Source organism: Hemitrygon akajei, chromosome 8 (genome assembly GCF_048418815.1).
Source record: "Hemitrygon akajei chromosome 8, sHemAka1.3, whole genome shotgun sequence".
NCBI classification, from domain to species: domain Eukaryota; kingdom Metazoa; phylum Chordata; class Chondrichthyes; order Myliobatiformes; family Dasyatidae; genus Hemitrygon; species Hemitrygon akajei.
In genome coordinates, this window is record NC_133131.1 from 2,326,925 (window position 1) to 2,347,223 (window position 20,299).

Below are 20,299 nucleotides of genomic sequence, written 5' to 3' on the forward strand. Positions count from 1 at the left end.
GCTGCTCTATCAGCCATTGCTAATCACAAAGTCCGGACACGGTCTGTACTCCTTACTGCCTTGATGATCCAGCTTCACATCCACATAAACGTTACTGGTGATCTTCCCCATCACCACCTCGGACAGTGTTTCCCGGGTAATCTGTCCCACTGCCCCCTCGGGCAGAATGTCCCTAGTAATCTGCCCTACTGCCCCCCTCGGCCAGAATGTCCTCAGTAATCTGCCCCACTAACCCCCTCGGATAGTGTTACCCCAGTGGTCTGCCCCAGCATCCCTCTCAGGCGATAAGTGCGTGGTGGTCTGCCCCACCGTCCCCTGGACAGTGTTTTCCCGGTCACAGAGTCATAGAAAAGTACAGCACTGGAAGAGGCTCTTTGGCCCATTTAGTTCATGACAAACCATTTAAACTGCCTACTGCATAAGACATAGGAGCAGAACTAGGACACTCAGCCACAGAGTCTGCTCCAGAATTCCATCATGGCTGATTTATTATTGCTCTTAATCTTCTTTTTCCCTGTAACCTTTGACACCCTGAATGACCAAGAGCCAATTAACCATTGTTTTAAATATACTGAATGAGTTGGACTCCACAGCTGTTCACAACAATGAATTCCACAGATTCACCACGCTCTGGCTAATGAAATTCCTCATCATGGCCATTCTAAATGGACATCTCTTCTAGTCCTAGACTCCCCCTCCGTAGGATACATCCTCTCCACGTCGACCCTATCTCAACCTTTCAATATTCAATAGGTTTCAATGAGATTCCTCCACTGCCACCATTCTTCTGAACTCCAATGAGTAAAGGCCCAGAGCCAATCAAATGCTCTTCATATATTAACCCTTTCATTCCTGGAATAATTCTTGTGAACCTCCACTGGACCCTCTCCAATGCCAGCACATCTTTTCTTAGATAAAGGGACCAAAACTGCTCACAAAAAGTGGGGTCTGCCTTATAATGTTTCTGCATCACATGCTTGCTCTTATATTCTAATCTTCTCAAAATGAATGCTAAGATTGCCTTTAAGACCATAATACCACAGGAGCAGAATTAGGCTATTTGATGAGGCTCCCCCTCTATTGGAAACATCCTCTTCACACCCACTCTTTCAAAGCCTTTCAGCATTCGATAGGTTTCAATGAGATCAGCTCTCATTCCTTTGAATTCCAGTGAGTACTGGCCCGGAGCCATCAAATATTCCTCATATGACAAGCCTTTAAATCCTGGAATCAATTTCATGAACCTCCTTTGAACCCTCTCCAATATCAGCAAAGTTTGACTTCCTCACTACCATATCAACCTGCAAATTAACTTTTAGAGAATTCTGTATGAGGACTCCCAGGTCCCTTTGTACCTTTGATTATTGAATTTTCTCCCCATTTAGAAAATAGTCTATGCTTTTGTTCCTTCTATCAAAGTGCATGATCATGCACTTTCCTACATTATATTCCATCCTCCACCTCTTTGCCCATTTTTCCAATCTGTCTGTCCTTCTGCAGCCTCACTGCTTCTTCACAGTACCTGCCCCTCCACCTATCTTCATATCATTCACAAACTTGGCCATAAAGCCATCAATTGCATCATCCAAATCATTGATATATAACATAAAAAGAAGAGATCCCAACACCTGTGGAACATCACAAGTCAGTGACAGTCAACCAGAAAAGGCTACCTTTATTCCTGCTCTTAACTTGTCAAGCAGCCTTGTGTGCAGCACCTTGCCAAAGGCCTTCTGAAAATCCAAATAAACAACAACCACTGACTCTCCATTGTCTATCCTGTCTGTTATTTCCTCAAAAAATTCCAACAGATTTGTCAGACAAGATTTTCCCTTAAGGAAACCATGCTAACCTTGGTTTACTTTATCATGCCCCTCCAAGTACTCCAAAACCTCATCCTTAATAATATATTCAAAAATCTTTCCAACCACTGAAGTTAGTGTAATCGGTCTATAATCTCCTTTCTTCTGCCTCTCTCCCTTCTTGAAGAATGGTCTGACAGTTGCAATTTTCCAGTCCTCTGAAATCTTTTGAGAATTTATTGATTCTTGAAAGATCATTATTAATGCTTCCACAATCTCTTCAACTATTTCTTTCAGAACTCTGGGATATATCCATAAGACATAGGAGCAGAATTAGGCCATTTGGAGTCTGCCCTGTCATTTAATCATGATTGATCATTTCTTTCTTCTTCTCAACCCCATTTCCTGGCCTTCTCCCTGTAACCTTTGATGCCATGTCCAATCAAGAATCTATCTATCTCTGCCTAAAATACACCCAATGACTTGGCCTCCATAGCTGTGCATGGCAACAATTTCCACAAATTCACCAGCCTCTGGCTAAAGAGATTTCTCTGCATCTCTGTCTTGAACAGACATCCCTCTATCCTGAGGCTGTGCCCTCTTGTCCTAGACTCCCCCACCACGGGAAACATCCTTTCCACATCTACTCTGTCTAGGCCTTTCAACATTCAAAAGGTTTCAATGAGATCCCCCCTCATCCTTCTAAATTCCAACAAGTACTGACCCAGAGCCATCAAATACTCCTTGTATGATAACCCTTTCATTCCTGGAATAATCCTTGTGAACCTCCTCTGGACCCTCTCCAATGCTTACACATCTCTTCTTAGATGAGGAGCCCAAAACTGTTCACAATACTCAAGGTGAGGCCTCACCAGTGTCTTATAAAGCCTCAGCATCACATCCTTGCTCCTGTATTCTAGACCTCTTGAAATGAATGCTAACATTGCATTTGCCTTCCTCACCACCGACTACCTGCAGTTAACCTTCAGGGTGTTCTGCACAAGGACTCTCAAGTCCCTTTGCATCTCAGATTTTTGGATTTTCTCCCCATTTAGAAAATAGTCCACATTTCTTTCTACTACCAAAGTGCATGACCATGCATTTTCCAACATTATATTTCATTTGCCACTCTTCTTGCCCAGTCTCCTAATCTGTCTAAGTCCTTCTGCATCCTACCTGTTTCCTCAACACTATCTGCCCCACCACCAATCTTTGTATCATCTGCAAACTTGGCAACAAAACCATCTATTTCATCATTTAAATCACTTATATACACCATTAAAAAGCAGTGGTCCCAACACGGACCCGCAGCTAACCAGTAAAGGATCCTTTTATTCCCACTCGCTGCCTACTTGCAATCAGCCAATGCTCTAACCATCTTAGTAACTTCTTGTAATACCATGTGCTCCTAACTTCATAAGCAGCCTCATGTGAGGCACTTTGTCAAAGGCCTTCTGAAAGTCCAAATATACAACATTCACTGTGTCCCCTTTATCTATCCTACTTGTGATCTCCTCAAAGAATTCCAAGAAGTTTGTCAGGCAGGATTTTCCCTTAAGGCAGTGGTTTCCAACCTTTTCTATGCCCCACACACCTAGAAATGTTTGATTAATGTTCGCACCCCCTACAAAAGTAATATCACATTTGAAGATGAAGAAGTCTAATTTCTAATTTTTGAACCACAAATTGAACCACATACAATACTGCGGGTGAACAAATTGAACTTAAAAATATAAGCTTTTAACTCAGTGCATAAAATGCAAATATAAATTGAGCAATTAGATTCTAATTTATTCAGAAAAAATTCTAAACAGTAAAATCAATCCCAATTGTGAACATAAAATTCAATGACTTCTTTGCTCCTGCTTCTCATACATGATTTTGTCAAAACGTGGAACTTTCTTGCTGACTGCGATCCGCAGGTCTGCCTGTGGATTCAGGCGATTCCTAGATTTTGTCTTGATTGGCAAAAGAGAACTGAATCCAGATTCACAGAAGTATGTTGTTACAAATGGAATGAGGACACAGAGTGCTTTTCCACCAAGTCTTGGGAACATATCCAGTGCTGCACACCAAAACTCCTCCAAAGTCTTGCTTTCAAGTTGCATTTCAAGAGCTCGATTTGTCCGTAAATCAATAAGATCTTCCTTCAGCTCTTCATCATCTGACATTTTCTCCAAATTGTAGGAATATGGATTCATGATCCATTCTTCTGAAATCTTCAGGTCTCCAGCAGCAAAATATCCATCAAACAATTCTGACAGCATTTTAAATGAGCCACGATTTCTTCATGCACAGTAGGAGTTATGGATACAGCATCATCAACCATCTCTTCTAGTGAAGGAAAATTTGAGAGACTGCCTCTTTCCATCCTTTGACACCAAAGACATAACTTTTCTTTGAAGGAATTCAACTTTTCACAAGCCTTCAATATGTTTATCCCTTTTCCTTGAAGAGAAACACTCAGGTCATTCATATGAGTGAAAATGTCAGCTAAGTAAGCCAGCATTTGGGCGAATTCCTGTGATTCCATTGCCCCAACCAGATCACATTCATGCTCCTCCAGAAAAACTTTGATTTCTTCCCGCAGCTCAATGAAGTGGGTTAAAGCTTGTCCTTGTGACAACCAACGGACTTCTGTGTGGAAAAGCAAAACTGAATGCTCACTTCCCAGATCCTCACAAAATGATTTGAAGATGCGATGGTTCAAAGCATGCCCCCTGATCCAGTTGATGATCTTCACACAAGTATCAAGGACTTTCTTCAAATTTGGAGGCAATGTTTTTGATGCCAAAACATGCCGATGAAGAAAACAATGGGTAACTTGCAAGTCTGGAATCTCCTTTTTCATCAATGCAGAAAAGCCAGATTAATTTCCAAGCATTGCAGGTGCCCTGTCAGTGCACACAGAACCAATGACTTTGATATCTAAATCATATTTGGCAAAGAAGTCTTTCACCAGCTGCATCACATCCTTTGCAGTTGTGTTTGTTTTCAGATCTTTACAAGGCAGGAAATCTTCCTTCACAGCACCATCATTGACATACCTCACTAATGTGATGAGTTGACTACAACTGGAGACATCAGTTGACTCATCCAATTGAATAGAGATTTTAAGAGGACTAGCTCTGACATCTAGATGACTTGGTCCAAAATATCTTCACTCAAATCACTGATTCGGTTGTGAATGACATTATTTGTTAGGGGCACCTGTTCAAATTTTTTTCTTGCTTCTTTGCCCTGGATAACTGTTGCTGTTTCCAGTGGACATGGCTTGATGAGATCTTCTGCAATTGTATGGGGCTTCTTGGATTTGGCCACTTTATATGCCACTTCGTATGAAGTAAGAAGTAGTGGTTTTTCAACAGAAACAAAACCTAATTTTGGAAGAGTTCCTTGTGAATCAAAACGAGTTCTTTTGATTTTCAATGACCCAAAATCATGTCCTTCAATATCAGCTCTGCCATGCTTGTTCTTGAAGTGCTCTTGAAGCTTGGATGGCTTCAGATTTGAGTTGGAAAACACAACGCTACAAAGAATGCTCTGGGGTTTTGCAAGCCATCATTTCCTGTTGTGCAAGTGAAACCAAAGCACACATCGTCATCATTCCATTTCCTTCTTTTTGACATGATGAAGGGTTAAGGGTAAAGAGAAAAATATGAGCTAATATGAGAAAACTATCTGACTAAGTCAGGGATGACCGCTTTAGTCAACCAGACACGTCTATAGCAAAGTATCGCTATTACAATATTATCTGCGGTTACGCCAAGATAAATTGTCAGGTGGAAATGCTATGGGGACGCGATGTAACTTATTAGGCTACTCTGTACTGAATTTACACACCTATTAATACGCAGCAGCCTCTCCGGACTCTGGATTGGGGATTGCCAAACGTTACGTGGATTTTCTAGTGTAGTCTGTTTTGTCATGTGTTTTTGTGATATCATTCTGGAGGAACGTTGTCTCATTTTTTAACTGCATTGCATTTGTGGTTTCATTTAACTGAATCTGAATCTGAATATGAATATGAACTTCCATCACACGATTCAAAATCCTCGGTGCTAACCATGATACCTCCTCAACTAACACAATTCAAAATTATCAATGATTCAAGAAAAAAACCTTTTAAGAGAAGAAAACCTTTGAAATTCAAAAACTTTCTTTGAGACAAATATGAATGAATGACTTCAGCTGCTTTTTATCAAAATGCGGCTTTAAAAAATTTTATAACTGAATAATTTACCTACTGTCTGTGGGTTTGGTTTTAACGCGAAGTTGTTACTTGATGGTTGATTCAGGATGTATAAAGATTTTGGCATTATGAGATGATTTTTAACTTGGTGATGTAACCTTCTAGCTAACATTGATGAGACTCCTCAACTCTGAGGTGTAACTTCCCAGGTAACACTGATGAGAATCTTCAACGCTGACTTGGGCAGCGGGAGACTGGAGTGTGCTTGGGGCAAACGTTACTACCACTTCTCAAGGCACACGGGCAGCTGGCTGAGTGATGACTCGTGACTCGTCACTCAAGGACACAAGCCACTCTTTGTCGCACCCCCTGGGGGTGCAGGCACCCCAGGTTGGGAATCTCTGCCTTAAGGAAACCATGCTGACTTTGTCCTATCTTGTCCTGTGTCACCAAGTACTCCATCACCTCGTCCTTAACAATAACATCTTCCAAACCACTGAGGTCAGACTAATTGTCTATAATTTTCTTCAAAGGTTTCAAAGGTACATTTAATGTCAGAGAAATGTATACAATATGCATCCTGAAATGCTTTTTCTTCGCAACCATCCACAAAAATGGGGGAGTGCCCCAAAAAATGAATGAACCCCAAAGTCCCCTCAGCCCTCCTCCCTCCCACGCGTAAGCAGCAGCAAACAACGATCCCCCTTCTCCCCATCGGCAAAAAAAAAGCATCGGCACCCACCACCAAGCACTCAAGTGTCAGCAAAGCAACAGCAAAGACACAGACTTGCAGTACTCCAAAGACTACGCGTTCACCCGGTATTCAACATACCACAGGTTCTCTCTCTCCCTAATAAGGGAGAAAGAGATGTCTCCATTTCACAGCAAGATGGGAGACATCACCAAGAATTCGTTAGCTTATGATGTTAAAAGTCCATTGCATCGCTTTTTCTGAGCTCTGTGCCCAAAGATCTCATGTCTCTGTGCACACAGCCAAAGATCTTCCAGCTCCCATGACACACCGGTCTGTCGGGACACCGACCTTCAATCCGCCTTTCCCCAGAGCCCTGAGATCCTAGGCCTCCAAAGGTGAGCCGAACTCTTAAGCCACACCCTTGACATGTTGGATAACAGCTAGTCGTGAAACCCCGAGAGTGGGTCCCATTCCCGCAAAGAACCAGAGTCAGAGCGTAACTCCAGGTCAGGGTCTTCAAAAGAATCCTGAAAGGGAAAAATAGAGATACTAAAAATACAGTTAGAACTGTTTCCAAAGATGCAAGCAAAGGAGTCATCATTTAGCGCCATTTTGACTAAGCTCCACCCTCCGTAGAGGCCTTTCTGCCGCCTTCCTCCTTTTTTAAAGAGTGGAGTGACATTTGCAATTTTCCAGTCCTCTGGCACCGTGCCAGAGTCCGATGATTTTTGAAAGATCATTTTTAATGCCACCACAATCTGTGCTACCTTGTTCAGAACCCTAGGGTGCAATTCATCTAGTCCGGGTGACTTATGCACCTTCAGGTCTTCCAGCTTTTTGAGCACCTTGTAATAGTAACTGCACCCAACTTCTCTTCCTTCACACACTACAACATCTGATACACTGCTAGTGTCTTCCACAGTGAAGACTGATGCAAGATACTCAGTTAGTTCATCTGCCATCTCCATGTCCCCCATTATTATTTCTCCTGCCTCATTTTCTAGCGATCCTATATCCACTCTCATCTCTCTTACGAGGAGTGATTGATAAGTTTGTGGCCTAAGGTAAAAGGAGTCAATTTTAGAAAACCTAGCACATTTATTTTTCAACATAGTCCCCTCCTACATTTACACACTTAGTCCAGCAGTCATGGAGCTGATGGATCTTGGACCTCCAGAAAGTGTCCACAGATAGGTGATTGATAAGTTCATGGCCTAAGGTAGAAGGAGATGAGTTATACAGCTCTCGTTACATGCACATGCTGGTTAGCTCTTTGAGTGATTATACAGAAAGTTTGAAGTTAATAACTCATCTCCTTCTACCTTAGGCCACGATCACCCCGATGATAATTGGGACCTCTTCTGGGGCAGGTGGGACCTGTACAAAAGGGATGGTTGCACTTGAATCCAAGGGGGAAACAATATTCTTGCAGGCAGATTTAGTAGAGCTGTTGGGAGTGGTTTAAACTAATATGGCAGGGGGTGGGAACCAGCATGATAGAGCTGAGGATGACCCAGCAGGTTTACAAGTAGATGATGGGTGTAACATGAATGTAAGGAAGGACAAGCCAATGATTGGGTACAAATGCAGACAGAGCAAAGAGTTAATTCTACCACAGGGACAAAATTCAGAAAGGAGAAGAATGCCGGACTGAAGATACTGTATTTAAATGTGCGTAGCATTTTGAATAAGGTGGACAAACTCGTGGCACAATTAGAGATTGGTTGGTATGATGTTGTGGGCGTCACTGAGTCGTGACTGAAAGAAAGCCACAGTTGGGAGCTTAACATCAAAGGATATATTTTGTATCAAAAGGACAGGCAGGAAGGCATAGACCGTGGTGTGACTCTGTTAGTAAGAGATGGAATTACATATCTAGAAAGAAGTGACATAGGGTCAAAGAATGTTGAGAACTGCAAAGGTAAAAAAAAATTATGGGAGTCATATATAGGCCTCCAAATAGTAGCCAAGATGTAGGGTTGAGATTGCAAAGGGAGCTGGAAAAGGCATGTAATAAGAGTAATGTTGCCATTGTAATGGGGGTCTTCAATATGTAAGAGCTTTGGGAAAAGCAGGTTGGTGGTAGATCGGAAGAGAGGGAATTTGTTGAATGTCTTTGCGGTGGCTTTTTAGAGCAGCTTGTGCTTGAGCCTATTTGGGGAAAGGCATCTTAGACTGGGTGTTCTGTAATAACCCAGATCTTATTAGGGAGCTTAACATAAAAGAATCCTTAGGAGGCAGTGATCATAATATGATTGAATTCATACTGCAATTTGAGAAGGAGATGCATGTCACATGTATCAGTATCGCAATGGAATAAAGGGAATTCCAGAGGCACGAGAGAGGAGCTTGCCCAGGTGGATTGAAGGAGGATACTGGTGGGGATGATGGCAGAGCAGAGGTGGCTGAAGTTTCTGGGAATAGCTCACAAGGTGAAGGATAGATATGTCCCACAGAGGAAGAACTTCTCAAATCACAGGGGCAGGCAACCATGCAACCATGGTTGACGAAGGAAGTTAAGGAATGCATAAAAGTCAAGGAAAGGGCATATAAGGTAGCAAAAGTGAGTGGGAGGTTGGATCATTGGAAGCTTTTAAAATCCAGTGAAAGACAATTAAAAAAGCTACAAGGGAAAAGATGAAATTTGAGGCCAAACTAGCCAATAATATAAAGCTGGAAAGTTTTTTTCAGTTATATTAAGAGCAAAAAAGAGGTGTGAGTTGATATTGAACCACTGGAAAATGATGCTGTTGAGGTAGTAATGGGGGACAAAGAAATGGCAGATGAACTTAATAGGTACTTTGCATCAGTATTCAGTGGAAGACACTAGCAGTATGCCAGAGGTTCCTGAGTGTCGGAGGAGAAGTGAGTGTCATTGCTATTATAAAGGAAAATGTGCTAGGCAAGCTGAAGGGTCTTAAGGTGGATAAGTCACCTGGACCAGATGGACTACATCCCAGAGTACTGAGAGAGATTGCTGAAGAGATAATGGATGCATTGGTCATGATCTTTCAAGAATCACTTGATTCTGGCATGGTCGCAGAGGACTGAAATACTGCAAATGTCAGTCCATTTTTTAAGAAGGGAGAAAGGAAATTATAGGCCAGTTAGCCTAACCTCAGTGGTTGGGAAAGTGTTTGAGTCCATTATTAAGGATGAGGTTTTGAGGTACTTGAGACTAATGATAAAATAAGTCAAAGTCAGCATGGTTTCTGTCAAGGGAAATCTTGCCTGACAAATCTGTTAGGGATCTTCAAGGAAGTAACAATCAGGGTGGACAAAGGAGAGGCAGTGGATGTCATTTACTTGAATTTTCAGAAGGCGTTTGATAAGGTGCCACACATGAGGCTGCTTAACAAGATAAAATCCTATGGTGTTACAGGGGGGATACTGGCATGGATAGCAGAATGGCTGACAGGCAGGAAGCAGTGAGTGCAAATAAAGGAAGCCTTTTCTGGTTGGCTGCCAGTGACTAGTGGTGTTCCTCAGGGGTCAGTGGCTACTTTTCATGTTGTTTATTAATGATTTAGATAATGGAATTGATGGCTTTGTGGCAAAGTTTGCAGATGATACAAAGACAGGCGAGGGGTAGGTAGTGCAAGGAGGAAGGTGAATGGGATTGAGTGGGATCTGGGATCAGCCATAATGAAACGATGGAGCAGACTCTCATTCACAGCCACAGAATCTCCTGCCTGTCCTGCTAACCTTTGAGCCTCGTATCACCACTGCTTTGCCTGGGATTTTACCCTTTCCTGCTCAGTGTCAGAGATAGGTCATCCCCCTTTGTAGTATCCAATGGGGGAATATATATATATATATATATATATATAAAAGTATACAGGGTTATATCCAAAACATTGTTTCAGAGGGTTAGGAAGGTAGGCAGAGGGTGTGGCATGTGTCTGCTGGTAAAGAATGGCATCAAATCAGTAGAAGGGTGTGACGTAGGATTGGAAGATGTTTGATCCTTGAGTTGAGTTAAGAAACTGCAAGGGTAAAAGGACCCTTATGGCAGTTATATACAGACCTCCCAACAGTAGCTGGGAAGTGAACAGGAAATAGAAAATGCATATCAAAAGGGCAATGTTATCATAGTCATGGGAGATTTCAACATGCAGATCCAAATGGCCTGATTCAGTTCCTAGGTCTTATGGTCTTATGTGTGTGTGGTCCCTGGTCTTTTCCCTGTAACTGTTGATGCCATGTCCAATCAAGAACATAGCAAGCTCTGCCTTAAATACACCCAACAACCAGGCATCCTCAGCTGCCTGTGTTAATAAATTCCACAAAATCACCACCCTCTGGCTAAAGAAGTTTCTCTGCATCTTTGTTTTAAATAGACACCCCTCTATCCTGAACTTGTGCCCTCTTGTCCTAGAATCCTCCACCATGGGAAACATCCTTTCCACATCTACTCTGTAAAGGCCTTTCAACATTCAAAAGGGTTCAATGAGATTCCCCCCCTTATCGTTCTAAATACCATTGAGTTCAGACCCAGAGCCATCAAACATTCCTTGTATGATAACCCTTTCATTCTTGGAATCATCCTTGTGAACCTCCTCTGAAAATTCTTCAATGCCAGCAATGCCGACCCTACCTACACGTTAACCTTTAGGGTGTTCTGCACAAGGACTCCTAAGTCCCTTTGCATCTCAGATTTTTGGACTTTCTCCCCCTTTAGAAAAAAGTCTGCTCATTTATTTCTACTACCAAAGTGCATGAGCATGCATTTTCCAGCATCGTATTTCATCTACCGCCTCTTGCCCATTCTCCTAATCTGTCTAAGTTCTTCTGCAGCCTACCTATTTCCTGAACACTACCTGCCCCTCTACCAACTTTGTATCATCTGCAAACTTGACAACAAAGCCATCTATTCCATCATCTAAATCATTGAAGCAGCCCCCAACACCAACCTCTGCGGAAGACCACTAGTCATTGGCAGCCAACCAGAAAAGGATCCGTTCATTCCCACTCACTTCCTCTTACCAATCAGCCAATTCCCTAACCTTGCCACTAACTTCCCTGTAATACCATGGGCTCTTAACTTGGTAAGCAGCCTCATGTGTGTCACCTTGTCAAAGGCCTTCTGAAAGTCCAAATATACAACATCCACCACATCCCCTTTATCTATCCTACTTGTAATCTCCTCAAAGAATTCCAACAAGTACGTCAGGCAAAATTTTCCCTTAAGAAAACCATGCGGACTTTGTCCTATCTTGTCCCGTGTCACCAAGTACTCAATAACCTCATCCTTAACAATTGACTCCAACATCTTCCCAACCATTGAGTTCAGGCTAACTAGTCAATAATTTCCTTTCTGCTGCCTTCTACCTTTCTTGAAGAGTGAAGTGGCATTTGCAGTTCTCCAGTCCTCAGGCACCATGCCAGAGTCCAATGATTTTTGAAAGATTGTTACTAATGCCTCCACAATCTCTACTGCTACCTCTTTCAGAACCCTAGGTTGCAGTTCATCTGGTCTGGGTGACTTATGTACATTTAGGTCTTTCAGCTATTTACCTTCGCCCTTGTAACAGTAACTACACTCACTTCTCTTCCCTCTCACCCTTCAACATTTGGCACACTGTTAGTGTCTTCCACAGTGAAGACTGATGCAAAATACTCATTTAGTTAATTTGCTATCTCCTTGACCCCCCATTATTACTTCTCTGACCTCATTATTTAACGGTCCTACATCCACTCTCATCTCTCTTTTATTTTTTACATACTTGAGAAAGCTTTTACTATCCACTTTGATATTGTTTGCTTTCACATTTCATATTTTCCTTTCTAATGATTCTTTTAGTTGCTCTCTGTAGGTTTTTAAAAGCTTCTCAATCCTCTGTCTTACCACTAATTTTTACTTTGTTGTATGCCCTTTCTTTTGCTTTTACATTATCTTTGACTTCCTTTGTCAGCCACGGTTGTACTATTTTGCCATTTAAGTATTTCTTTATTTTTGGATTACATCTATCTTGCACCTTCCTCATTTTCCCCAGAAACTCATCCTTGCTAGTAGCTCCTTCCAATTTACTTTAGCCAACCCTTCTCTTATACCACTGTAGTTTCTTTTACTCCACTGAAATACTGCTTTATTTCAGTGACTTTACTTTCTCCTAATCAAATTTCAAGTTGAACTCAGTCATATCATGATCACTGCCTTCTAAGGGTTCTTATACATACAGTCCCTAATCTGCTGTGGTTCATTACATAACACCCAATCCAGTATAGCTAACCCTCTAGGAGGCTCAACGACAAACTGCTCTAAAAAGCCACCTCATAGGTATTCAACAAACACAGTCTCTTGAGATCCATTACTAACCTGATTTTCCTAATTGACCTGCATGTTGAAATCTCCCATGACTATTATAACATTGCCCTTTTGATGTGCCTTTTCTATTTCCAGTTGTAATTTGTGGTCCATATTCCAGCTACTGTATATAACAGGCTAAAAAAAAATCCTCCTCATCTCTGTTCTAAAGGGTCACTCCTCAGTTTTGAGGCTATGCCCTCTAGTTCTAGATACCCCCACCATAGGAAACATACTCTCTACATTCACCTTGTCTTGTCCTTTCAACGTTCGGTAGGATTCAATGAGATCCCCACACACGATTCTAAATTCCAGTGAATACAGGCCCAAAGCTGCTAACCAGCAGCCAACCAGAAAAGGCCCCTTTTATTTCCACTCACAGCCTTCTGCCTGTCAGCCTTTCTGCTATTTATGCCAATATCTTTCCTGTAATGCCGTAGGATTTGATCTTGTTAAGTAGCCTTGTGTGGCACCTTATCAAGTACATTCTGGAAATCCAAGTAAATGACATTCACTGCCTTTCCTTTGTCCACCATAACAGATTTGTCAGGCAGGATTTCTCTTCACAGAAATCATGCTGACTTTGACTTATTTTATCATTAGTCTCCACAAAACCTCATCCTTAATAATAGACTCCAACACTACTGAGGTTAGGCTAAATGACCTATAATATTATTTCTTTTGCCTTTTTCCCTTTGTAAAGAGTGGAGTGACATTTGCAATCTTCCAGTCTTCCGGAACCATGCCAGAATCAAGTGATTCTTGAAAGATCATGACCAATGCATCTGTTATCTCTTCAGCAGCCTCTCTCAGGACTCTGGGATGTAGTCCATCTGGTCCAGGTGACTTATCCACCTTAAGACCCTTCAGTTTGCCTAGCACTTTTTCCTTTGTAATAGCAATGGCACTCACTCCTGCTCCCTGACACTCATGGACCTCTGTCACACTGCTAGTGTCTTCCACAGTGAAGACAGATGCAAAATACCCTTAATGTTCATGTGCCATTTCTTTGTCCCCATTACTACCTCAACAGCATCATCTTCCAGCGATTCAATATCAACTCTCACCTCCCTTTTACTCTTTATATAACTGAAAAAACTTTTGGTATCCTGCTTTATATTATTGACTAGTCTGCTCTAATATTTTATTTTTTCCCTTTTTATAGCTTTTGTAGTTGCCTTTTGTTGTATTTTAAAAGCTTCCCAATCATCCAATTTACCACTCACTTTTGCTACCTTATTTACCCTTTCTTTGGCTTTTATGCAGTCCTTAACTTCCCTTGTCAGCCACGGTTGCCTATCCTGCCATTTGAGAACTTCTTACTCAGTGGGACATATCTTTCCTATGCCTTGTGAACTGGAAACTTCAGCAATCGCTGCTCTGCAATCATTCCTGACAGCATCCTCCTCCAATCCACCTGGGCAAACTCCTGTCTCATGCCTCTGTAATTCCCTTTATTCCATTGCAATGCAGATACATGTGATTTATGCTTCTCCTCAAATTGCAGTATGAACTCAATCATGGGGAATTTCCTCTACACCCTCCCCTGTACAACCTCTCCCTCCCTACAGTGTGGTGACCAGAACTGTACACCGGCTCACCTGACCACTGCCTGTCTGTCTGTGGATTGGGCCCATACGGTGTCTGACTGTCTGTGGGTTGGGCCCATACGGGGTCTGTCTGTCTGTGAGTTGGGCGCAGACAAGGTCTGCCTGTCTGTGGATTGGGCCCATACGGGGTCTGACTGTCTGTGGGTTTGGCCCATACGGGGTCTGTCGGTCAGTGGGTTGGGCCCATTCAGGGTCTGTCTGTGGGTTGGGCACGTACGGGGTCTGCCTGTCTGTGGATTGGGCCCATACGGGGTCTGACTGTCTGTGGGTTTGGCCCATACGGGGTCTGTCGGTCTGTGGGTTGGGCCCATACGGGGTCTGACTGACTGTGGGTTGGGCCCATACGGGGTCTGTCTGTGGGTCGGGCACGTACGGGGTCTGTCTGTCTGTGAGTTGGGCGCAGACAAGGTCTGTCTGTCTGTGGATTGGGCCCATACGGGGTCTGTCTGTCTGTGAGTTGGGCCCATACGGGGTCTGTCTGTCTGTGGGTTGGGCCCATATGAGGTCTGTCTGTCTGTGGGTTGGGCCCATACGGGGTCTGTCTGTCTGTGGATTGGGCCCATACGGGGTCTGTCTGTCAGTGAGTTGGGCCCATAAAGGGTCTGTTTGTCTGTGGGTTGGGCCCATACAGGGTCTGTCTGTTTGTGGGTTGGGCACGTACGGGGTCTGTCTGTTTGTGGGTTGGGCACGTATGCGGTCTGTTGAGCTTCACCACCACCCTCCCTGCCATCCCTCCCCACCCTCAGACTGCTGCACCAGTCACAAACCATCCCCCCCCCCCCCAATCTTGATCCCAGATCCTGCTTTTGTCACTTACAGCCAAGCTTCCCTTTGATATTTTATGTATTCTCTGAGCTCCCTCCCTCTCTCTCTGACTATTCATCTCATCGTTGTACAGGTCCAATCCTTCCCTGCAGTGAAGCTGGTGACGGAGATACAGAGCAGCTGTGGACCAGGGGCAGATGTTCCCTCTCACCCTCACTGTGGACCAGGGGAAGATCTGCCCTCTCACCCTCACTGTGGACTGGGGCAGATCTGCCCTCTCACCCTCACTGTGGACCAGGGGCAGATGTTCCCTCTCACCCTCACTGTGGACCAGGGGAAGATCTGCCCTCTCACCCTCACTGTGGACAGGATTTTCCAGGGAACCAGAGCAAATATGAGAATAAGACCTCCTCTCATAGTGCTGGGCACTGGCAGCAGTCTTCCTGAGCCACACCCTGTATACGGCCACATCAAACAAGCCTGAGGAAGCCATTGTCAGCTGCTGGCACTATGATTAGTTAATGTAAAACACAGGATACAGAGACCAGTGCAGACCAGCTGTTCCTGCACAGCACTGGATTCAGTGTCCACCATAGACCAGCTATTCCTGCACAACACTGGACACAGAGACCAGTGCACTGGATACAGTGGCCATGTAGACCAGCTGTTAATGCATATCCCTGGATATAGAGGTCAGTATCAGAATCAGGTTTATTATCACTGACTCAATGACCTGATCCTGAGCGTTGAAGGAGGTGAACAGAGTGGATGCACCAGCTTTTATTTTCCAAAATTCTATTGTTTCTAGAACATTCCTACAAACTGAAGAAGTTTATTTTAAATCATAACGTGCAGTGTACAGAGATGAGCCTGTAGCCAGGGTGAGGTGGGTATCTCTGGGTTGAGAGAGGGAGGTTACCTTCCTGGTCGATGTTAGCGACATGCCATCATACTAAATACATTTCAAAAACCAAAGCAAATGCCGGAATCTGTTATTCGTGAAGCGACGGGGCATTAAGAAAACAGCAACAAGGACATACATGATCAACATGACTTCATAGGTGGCAATTTAGAGAGCAAATCAGGGACAATCAGCTGAGTGAGAGATGTCTGGACATTTGAAATCTTTCAATAAAATGTGGCAGGAGATGAACACCCTGAGAGTGCCTGGAGTAGTATACTGGCATGGAGTCAGCAGAAAAGGGTTGTGAGCCTGTGACCATCGCTTGGCCTGGGACAAAAGGATGAAGTGCTGGAGATCCAAGCAGGCACAGAATACTGGATTCAGCAGCCAGAGATTCAAAGCTGGGGATTAGTGTGGACCATGGGGAGGATGGGGAGAGGCATCAGGGTGATAGTGTGGACATTGAAGTGGACGGGGAGAGGTATCAGGGTGATAGTGTGAACACTGGAGTGGATGGGGAGAGGCAGCAGGGTGATAGTGTGGACCATGGGGAGGATGGGGAGAGGCATCAGGGTGATAGTGTGGACATTGGAGTGGACGGGGAGAGGTATTAGGGTGATAGTGTGAACATTGGAGTGGACGGGGAGAGGCATCAGGGTGATAGTGTGGACATTGGAGTGGACGGGGAGAGGTATCAGGGTGATAGTGTGAACATTGGAGTGGACGGGGAGAGGTATCAGGGTGATAGTGTGAACATTGGAGTGGACGGGGAGAGGCATCAGGGTGATAGTGTGGACATTGGAGTGGACGGGGAGAGGTATTAGGGTGATAGTGTGAACATTGGAGTGGACGGGGAGAGGCATCAGGGTGATAGTGTGGACATTGGAGTGGACAGGGAGAGGTATCAGGGTGATAGTGTGGACATTGGAGTGGACGGGGAGAGGCATCAGGGTGATAGTGTGGACATTGGAGTGGACGGGGAGAGGTATCAGGGTGATAGTGTGGACATTGAAGTGGACGGGGAGAGGCATCAGGGTGATAGTGTGGACATTGGAGTGGACGGGGAGAGGTATCAGGGTGATAGTGTGAACACTGGAGTGGATGGGGAGAGGTATCAGGGTGATAGTGTGAACATTGGAGTGGACGGGGAGAGGTATCAGGGTGATAGTGTGAACATTGGAGTGGACGGGGAGAGGTATCAGGGTGATAGTGTGGACATTGGAGTGGATGGGGAGAGGTATCAGGGTGATAGTGTGGACATTGAAGTGGACGGGGAGAGGTATCAGGGTGTTAGTGTGGACATTGGAGTGGACGGGGAGAGGTATCAGGGTGTTAGTGTGGACATTGGAGTGGACGGGGAGAGGTATCAGGGTGATAGTGTGGACATTGGAGTGGACGGGGAGAGGTATCAGGGTGATAGTGTGAACATTGGAGTGGATGGGGAGAGGTATCAGGGTGATAGTGTGAACATTGGAGTGGACGGGGAGAGGTATCAGGGTGTTAGTGTGGACATTGGAGTGGACGGGGAGAGGTATCAGGGTGTTAGTGTGGACATTGGAGTGGACGGGGAGAGGTATCAGGGTGATAGTGTGGACATTGGAGTGGACGGGGAGAGGTATCAGGGTGATAGTGTGAACATTGGAGTGGACGGGGAGAGGTATCAGGGTGATAGTGTGAACATTGGAGTGGACGGGGAGAGGTATCAGGGTGATAGTGTGAACATTGGAGTGGACGGGGAGAGGTATCAGGGTGATAGTGTGGACATTGGAGTGGACGGGGAGAGGTATCAGGGTGATAGTGTGAACACTGGAGTGGATGGGGAGAGGTATCAGGGTGATAGTGTGAACATTGGAGTGGATGGGGAGAGGTATCAGGGTGATAGTGTGAACATTGGAGTGGACGGGGAGAGGTATCAGGGTGATAGTGTGAACATTGGAGTGGACGGGGAGAGGTATCAGGGTGATAGTGTGGACATTGAAGTGGACGCGGAGAGGTATCAGGGTGATAGTGTGGACATTGGAGTGGACGGGGAGAGGTATCAGGGTGATAGTGTGGACATTGAAGTGGACGGGGAGAGGTATCAGGGTGATAGTGTGGACATTGGAGTGGATGGGGAGAGGTATCAGGGTGATAGTGTGAACATAGAAGTGGACGGGGAGAGGTATCAGGGTGATAGTGTGAACATTGGAGTGGACGGGGAGAGGTATCAGGGTGATAGTGTGAACATAGAAGTGGACGGGGAGAGGTATCAGGGTGATAGTGTGAACATTGGAGTGGATGGGGAGAGGTATCAGGGTGATAGTGTGGACATTGAAGTGGACAGGGAGAGGTATCAGGGTGATAGTGTGGACATTGGAGTGGACGGGGAGAGGTATCAGGGTGATAGTGTGAACATTGGAGTGGACGGGGAGAGGTATCAGGGTGATAGTGTGGACATTGGAGTGGACGGGGAGAGGTATCAGGGTGATAGTGTGAACATTGGAGTGGACGGGGAGAGGTATCAGGGTGATAGTGTGAACATAGAAGTAGACGGGGAGAGGTATCAGGGTGATAGTGTGAACATTGGAGTGGATGGGGAGAGGTATCAGGGTGATAGTGTGGACATTGGAGTGGACGGGGAGAGGTATCAGGGTGATAGTGTGAACACTGGAGTGGACGGGGAGAGGCATCAGGGTGATAGTGTGGACACTGGAGTGGACGGGGAGAGGTATCAGGGTGATAGTGTGGACATTGAAGTGGACGGGGAGAGGTATCAGGGTGATAGTGTGGACATTGGAGTGGATGGGGAGAGGTATCAGGGTGATAGTGTGAACATAGAAGTGGACGGGGAGAGGTATCAGGGTGATAGTGTGAACATAGAAGTGGACGGGGAGAGGTATCAGGGTGATAGTGTGAACATTGGAGTGGATGGGGAGAGGTATCAGGGTGATAGTGTGGACATTGGAGTGGACGGGGAGAGGTATCAGGGTGATAGTGTGAACACTGGAGTGGATGGGGAGAGGTATCAGGGTGATAGTGTGAACATTGGAGTGGACGGGGAGAGGTATCAGGGTGATAGTGTGAACATAGAAGTGGACTGGGAGAGGTATCAGGGTGATAGTGTGAACATTGGAGTGGATGGGGAGAGGTATCAGGGTGATAGTGTGGACATTGGAGTGGACGGGGAGAGGAATCAGTGTTTATGTGAAGATGGAGAAGACCATCCGGGTTATGTAGAAAAATGATGGTAAATGTGTGGTTGTCCACTGGAAGAAACAAGAACAAGGCAAAGCCTTTCATATATCTGAGCGTGTGATCTAGTTGGTCCCACGGGTGTTGGTGTTAAGCCCATTTTATAAGTGAATAAAGTAGATGTGAGCATTGATGGTTTTGTGGGCATGTTTGTTCATAATACAGAGATAGATGGTAGTGTTGAGGAAGCAGGCAGGCTGCAGAAGGACCTGGACAGATTAGGAGAATGGCAAAGATGTGACAGATGGAACATAGTGTAGGTCATGCAGTTTTTTTGAAGGAATAAAACGAGGAATTCAGAAATCAATGGTACTAAAGGATTTGGGAGTCCTTGTGCAGGATTCACTGAAAGTTAACTTGCAGGTCGAGACAGTGGTAAGAAAGGCAAATGTAATGTTGGCATTCATTTTGAGAGGATTAGAATATAAAAGCAAGGATGTAATCATGAAATTTGTAAGGCCTCAGTATTGTGAATGGTTTTGAGCCCGTATCTAAGAAAATTAATCTTCAATGTCAATTTATTATCAAAGTACATATGTATCACCATATACCATTTTGGGATTAATTTTCTTGTAGACATTCACAATAGAATCAACGAAAAACTACAAATTAAAAAAGACTAACAAGCAACTAATAAGCAAAAGAAGACAAACTGTGCAAAGACAAAAATAGTGAATAAATAAATAAATAGTACTGTGAACAAGTGGTGTAGAATCCTTGAAAGTGAGTCCATAGTGGAATCGTTTCAGAGTTGAGATGAGTGAAGTTTCCACACTGGTTCAGGAGCCTGATTT

General features: G+C 44.4%; 1 protein-coding gene across 1 annotated transcript in view; it reads left to right on the forward strand.

Annotated features, from left to right (window-relative positions):
* Positions 1–17,303, forward strand: part of LOC140731551 (uncharacterized) — a 44,463-nt gene extending 27,160 nt beyond the window's left edge. Inside the window, exon 8 of the mRNA XM_073053042.1 lies at positions 15,504–17,303. Within this exon, the coding sequence (XP_072909143.1) occupies positions 15,504–15,525 (22 nt within the window). The 3' untranslated portion in view covers positions 15,526–17,303. The remainder of the gene's footprint in view (positions 1–15,503) is intronic.
* Positions 17,304–20,299: the final 2,996 nt, after the last annotated feature.